This window comes from Spinacia oleracea, chromosome 4, assembly GCF_020520425.1.
Source record: "Spinacia oleracea cultivar Varoflay chromosome 4, BTI_SOV_V1, whole genome shotgun sequence".
Lineage (NCBI taxonomy): Eukaryota > Viridiplantae > Streptophyta > Magnoliopsida > Caryophyllales > Amaranthaceae > Spinacia > Spinacia oleracea.
Window position 1 is genome coordinate 34,514,022 of NC_079490.1, and position 6,882 is coordinate 34,520,903.

General features: G+C 33.0%; 1 protein-coding gene across 1 annotated transcript; it reads left to right on the forward strand.

Annotated features, from left to right (window-relative positions):
- Nucleotides 1-4,494: 4,494 nt before the first annotated feature.
- On the forward strand, nt 4,495-6,347 carry LOC110798258 (uncharacterized). The gene is made up of 2 exons (XM_022003432.2): nt 4,495-4,947; nt 5,049-6,347. Exon 2 carries the CDS (start codon nt 5,123-5,125, stop codon nt 6,020-6,022), a length of 900 nt encoding a protein of 299 aa, XP_021859124.1. The 5' UTR covers nt 4,495-4,947; nt 5,049-5,122; the 3' UTR covers nt 6,023-6,347.
- The last annotated feature ends 535 nt before the right edge of the window (nt 6,348-6,882 follow it).

Genomic DNA, 6,882 nt, shown 5'->3' on the forward strand with positions numbered 1-6,882 from the left:
ACATATAGTAACTATATAAATAATATAGTAACTATTGAAGAAAATAAACATATGGTAACACATCATGATAACATAAACATAGTACCTATTTCAAACATATAGTAACTAATATAATAATATAGTAACTATTGTACACATATAGTAACCATTATAATCACACAACAACTAGCTTAACATATAGTGACTATTATTATAATATAGTAACTATTGTACAAATATAGTAACCATTATAATCATATAGTCACTATCTAAGAAGCAGACAAAAATATATTCGAAATAACATATTACATAATGTAATCGTATAGTAACTATTATTTATTAAAAAATCACTATAAACTGTTCTTAACATAGTAACTATCTTAAACACATAGTTATTGTTTAAAATTTATAATAACTTTCTAAAAAATATAGTAACTATTTTAAATACATAGTTACTGTTTTAAAGTTATAGTAACTTTTAAAAAAATATAGTTTCTCTAAAAACTACTACTAACATAAACACAATGAATATTCCAATGACTATTAAAAATATTATTTCGCAACATAAATTAAAGGTAACTATATCATTTATATACTAACTATATGAAACACTAACCCTAATTTCACCCAAACAACAAACACTATTTCTACCTCTTGTGCTTTGCTGCATCAATTCTTAAAGTTCACAACCTTTGTCTCTTTTTTCTAAATTTAAGGCATTATTTCTTTTTATACAAATGATATTGTAAAGTATTTTTGGAGATTCGTCACTAGATAGTGCAACTTTAGGACCTGGAATAACATGTGATTGATACTTCGTATTATTTTCTTATACAAATATCAAATATATAGTAACTATATAAACCATATAGTAACTATATAAACCATATAGTGACTATTATTAAAATATAGTAACTATTGAACATATATAGTAACCATTATAATCATATAGTCACTATCTAAGAAGCGGACAAATACATACTCTAAATAACATAGTACATAATGTAATTGTATAGTAACTATTATTTATCAAAAAGTCACTATAAACTGTTCATAACATAATAACTATCTTAAACACATAGTTACTGTTTTAAACTTATAATAACTTTCTAAAAAATATAGTGACTATTTTAAACACATAGTTACTGTTTTAAAGTTATAGTAACTTTTAAAACAGGTATAGTTACTCTAAAAACTACTACTAACATAAACACAACGAACATTCCAGTGACTATTAAAAACACTAATTCGCAACATAAATTAAAGGTGACTATATCATTTATATACTAACTATGTGAAACACTAACCCTAATTTCAACAAAACAACAAACATTTCGAATCACTCAACAAAATAATAACTATTGTACACATATAGTAACTGTTGTACACATATAGTAACCATTAAAATAATATAGTAACTATTGTACACATATAGTAACCATTAAAATTGCATTGTACCTCTTTAAACCATATAGTTACTGTATTACTCATATAGTTACTATTTAAAATCGTGAAGTAACTGATTGAATTCGCGAAGTGAAAATGATACTTCGGTAAAACACAAACATTAATTTTTTCAAAACAACAAATATTTTCAATTTTAAATAAAAATAGACTTAAAATTCTTTAAAAAACAACAAACCGAGATGTGATCTCTAAAAATTCTTGCGAAGATTTGTAGGCGAGCGCAAATTCTTCGATTCGATTTCGGCAACGACGAACCTCCTTCTTGATCTACTACTTCCTCCAATTTTTCCTCATCAAATAGGTCCAATCATAAGAATTATAAGATAATTACGAAAAAAATCGAACAAAACCTAGAAATTTGGGCTAAATTTTGAAAAGCATAGAGAGAAAATGAAAGAGAATGAACAGAATGTAGATCTGAAATTTTGAAAAATAAAAAAAGTTTAAAACGTATATAAAGTGGGCTAGACACAAATCGCATTAAAACTCTTCAAAACACATAGTAACTCTTTAAAACACATAGTTACTGTAATACGCATATAGTTACTATTTTGAAATTATAAAATAACTGTCACGTGACAGTTATATATGTTACCCATAAAAATTACTCTGTTGCCCTGGTCCACGCTAAATTAGCATGGACCAGGTTTATGTTAGTGTAAATAGATTATATTTTAGGCAAATTTGCCAAAAAGGACCTTTTATAACTCAAATTTTGCGAGAAAGGACCTTATATAATTTTTTTTGTGAAAACACACCTTAAAGTAAATTTTTTTGCGAGAAAGGACCTAAGGGAAGTTTCCGGCATTAACTGAGCTTTTCCGGCTATTGACTTGCACGTGAGCAGCACGTGTGGCTTACGTTGGCCAAAGACATTGATTTTCCTGAGTCTTGAATTTTCAAACTTGATTTTATTTCGATTTTTTTTTCCAACTTTATGTTTTTAAGCTTGAATTTTGGAGGAAATTTGGGTGTGATTAGCAAAATAAAGTCACACGTGCTTCTCACGTGCTTCTCACGTGCAAGTCAATGACCGAAAAAGCTCAGTCAATACCGGAAATTTACTTTTGGTTGTCTTTCGCAAAAAAAAATTACATTAAGGCGTGATTTCACAAAAAAAAATTATATAAGGTCCTTTTTCGCAAAAAAAATTACATTAAGGTGTGATTTCGCAAAAAAAATTATATAAGGTCCTTTCTCGCAAAATTTGGGTTATAAAAGGTCCTTTTTAACAAATTTCCCTATATTTTACGAAGTACTCGTATATTGTTTTTGCGGCTAATTATCTAAAAATAAATAAATAATAAAGGTAGTTTGGATGAATTTTGTGGTTAAAGTGATTGATATTGGCAAATTCTGTTCTGGAATCTTGGCTCTATTACATATTTACATGTGGATGTGTCCAAAAAGAGGAGAGAGAATATAGGAAATAGAATATCAAGCACACCTTTACCCTTTTTCCTTTCCCTTTCCCTTTCTCTTTCACAAATATTACTATTCATTACCAACCCTTTACAGCCATTCCCAGCTTGCTACGGGCCGGGTACTATACTACGTAGTACTGTACATTTTCTCTACTATACGACTCCATGAGTTAATACGGAGTAGAGCTATCAAAACAGGTTATCGGGTCGGGTTTGGGTCTTGGGTCATGATCAGGTCGGGTCGTGTCGGGTCAATATTCCATCCGGGTTGAATTCGGGTTCGGTCGGGTCGATTTCAGGTCGGGTCATGTCGGGTTTTTTCTTATCCCGGGTTCAGGTCGGGTTCGGGTCGTGTCACATTTCGGTCAGGTTTGATTTCGGGTTCGGGTCTTATCGGGTCGGGTTTAAGTCGGTTTGTAGCAGATAATTTCGGGTTCGGGTCTTATCGAGTCGGGTTTAAGTCGGTTTGCAACACAGTTATTTTCGGGTCCGGGTCTTAGTTTGGATCGGATAATAATCAAATCAAATAGAATTCAGGTCGGGTCACTCTCAGGGACGGGTCAAACTCGGGTCTGATAATTAACCTATACATTTTAATTATTTTATATTCTAAAATTTTTTGTTTAACTTATTTTAGAGTTAAATTTTTCAGTATCTAGCAATAAATAATTAAAATAGATTTATCGTTGAAATTAATATTTGATCGTGTCATTGATAACTCGGGTAAATCGGGTAGCGGGTTGTCACAGGTCGGGTCAATAGCAGGTTTCATCGAGTTACTATCGGTTTCGGGTTGACATCGGGTCGGATATCGAATCGGGTTCGGGTCATTGTTCGGTCGGGTCAGTTCGGTTATCGGTCATTTTCGGGTCGAGTGTCGGTTTCAGGTTCGGGTGTTACAACATCGGGTTAAAATCGGTTATCGATTTTTTCGGGTCGGGTACAGGTCGGGTTTCAGGTTACCTGTTTTACCGTAATTTCGGGTCATAGTCGGTTACGGGTTCGATCGATTCAGGTCGGATTTTCAGGTCGGGTCAGTTTTTAACAGCTCTAATACGGAGTACTGAGTACAGACCCCTTTTCTTCTCGACCTTGCTATTAGAAAAGTAAATTAGACGGACATCTTAAATCATGTTCTGGTGATTACTAACACACACTTTGTAATGACAAATAATGGTATAAAATAGAGCAATAAAGTCATTTCGGACTTCTAGCAATATCTTACCTAGCTAAATCTTTACAATTTGGAAATAAATATTCTTGATATTCGCCTCTTTTTATTTTATTTTTATTATTATTATTCGGTAACTTTTGTATATAATTGCCTTATCAAAAAGAAAATTTTAATTGTTTAACTAATTGGTTATATTTTTTAACTAATTAGTTTCATTGTTTAACTAATTAGTTCTAGTGTTTAACTACTTGATTTATTCTTTAACTTATACGACACCAAATTGATCTTTTGTGTAAAACCGCCCTGTATAAAAGTTTATATTATTATTATTATTATTCATTTTTTCTCTAAACCAACAACCATATTCGAATAAACGGATACGTTATAAAGCCTTCCGGAAAAAAAAACACTTTGAAATACGAAATACAACAAAAGAGCACAATGAAACCGTAGCTCTAATATCGGCATAACCCAAAGGAATCTTTACAATTAGGAAGTAAATAAATTCTATTAATCGTATGTTTATGTTCTTGAGGGATTTGGTAAGACTGTTTTCAGTCACAAGAGCTAAATTCGACAGTAGTAGACTGCAGTCCTTATTTTGTCTGAATCATATCTCAAATTAATTTGATTTTTTTTTTACCACCTACATTCTCCAAATTTGTCTCTAATCTCTCCTGGTCCCTTTCTTCTTTCTCTCTCCTTCTCTTCTTTCTCTCACACACTCCATCTAAAGTCCAGATTTATTTGAACTTCTGCATAAAAAATAAAAAAAGGGAAAAAATATGTTTCTTATACTCTGAACCCATGATTTAATCGCGGTTTCAATTCACTTGTTTGAAACCGTTTCTGGGATTTTTCTGTGATTTATTTTTGTGGTGGATGTTATGAAGATGAACTGAGGTACGTTTCTGAGAATTTGAATGCTTTGGTTTTGAGTTTAATGTGTTTATGGATGTGAAATTTGTGATAATTGTGTGTTTTTTGATTTGGGTTTTTGATAGGCGCACCAAGTGTTTGTGAGAAGGCGTAAAAGACAGAATTTTGAATTGTGGGGTTTGGAGGGAGTTTCATCAAAATGAGGGACTTCCCATCTTGTTTTGGGGAAAATGCAGTGCAAATTTCTGATTCTTCATCCTCAAATGGTAACAAAACTGCTCAAAATCTGGTAACTTGTGTATATCAATGTCGATTTCGAGGGCGGTCATGTCTAATAACAGTTACATGGAGTAAGAACTTGATGGGTCAAGGTCTTAGTGTTGGAATTGATGATTCAAGCAACCAATGTTTGTGTAAGGTTGATATTAAGCCATGGTTGTTCTCAAAGAGAAAAGGGTATAAGAGCTTAGATGTAGAGTCTAGTAATATTGACATTTATTGGGACCTTTCATCTGCTAAATTTGGATCTGGGCCTGAACCTTTGGAGGGATTTTACTTGGCAATTGTGTGTGATAAGCAAATGATTCTTCTCCTTGGAGATATGAGAAAGGAGGCTTTTAAAAAGACTAATGCTTCCCAAGTTCCAAGTGCTGCTGTTTTCATAGCAAAGAGGGAGCATGTTTATGGGAAGAAGGTATTCTATGCAAAGGCTAAGTTCAGCGATAATGGTCCGGTGCACGACCTCATGATTGAGTGTGACACAATTAGCACTAATGACCCGTGCTTGATTGTCCGTGTGGATACTAAAAATTTGATGCAGGTCAAGCGGCTTCGATGGAAATTCCGGGGTAATCACACTATCCTGATTGATGGCCTCCCTGTTGAGGTTTTCTGGGATGTGCATAGTTGGCTTTTCGGTACATCTCCTGGTAGTGCAGTTTTTATGTTCAGAACTAGTCTATCCGCTGAGAAGATATGGAATAGCCAACCTCTTTGTGATCCTAGTGTATTGCATTGGCCAACTTCGCAAAGAATTCGAGATTCTCAGTCGCACCAACTTGGTTTCTCTCTGATTTTGTATGCCTGGAAGCAAGAATAGTAAGATTTAAGGATTCTTTGTTGAGTGCTAAGTGCTAACAGAGATACACTAGGGAGTGTCCATTTACCTTTCTCTGTGATGGAACTACTTCATAATTTTTATATAATTGGTGTTCCTTTGTCTTTTCTATCCTTTTTGTGGAGGAAGAAAAATTAAATAGATCAAAGTTATTTTTGTTGCCTTTGATTGTAAATTCCTCTGTCCATTGTCCTCTTTAGTTTTTGTGCAATATTCTGTTGCTTTTATGGAGACTATATCACATTTGTTCTTGTTATTTATAGAGGATTCGATGAAATTTATTCCAGTTGTATCTCAGCTGCAAACTTGTATATCTTGTTCTGTATGTCACACACAGAAAGCATGACACTTGTTTGTGATATGTCTAGTTAGCATCTTCTCTTTCTTGTTAGTTTAACAAGTGAAAATTTTGTTCATTTGTTTGGGAGTTAAACTCCTCCTTCTGCAGGATTTAAGATCAGCTTCAAGCAAGAAGAATTCAAGGTTGGGAGATTATTGATCACATCAAGCAGAAACAAATTTGAATTTATCTACTTTTCAGATGTCTTTTTAAAAAAAAAAAAAATTGGCTGTTTTGTTTTCCTACAGGAATGGGCACATTGCTAAAATGGTTTGTGATGGGTCATACGTTGGGGTATCTAAAGGGTCAAGTGATGATAGTTTGCACTTTGCAGTCCGCATGACATATTGGTAGCTTTTCTGCTTGTACATGTCACATGTCACATGTCACATGTCACATGTCACATGTCACATGTCACATGTGTAAAGCTGAAGTTATTTTCATGACCATAGAAGACCATAACTTATGCTGCTTCAAGTAATTGGTAAATCTCTGTAACTGA

Coding starts and splice junctions, on each gene's coding strand:
- LOC110798258 (XM_022003432.2), top strand. CDS start 5,123: ATGAGGGACTTCCCATCTTGTTTTGGGGAAAATGCAGTGCAAATTTCT.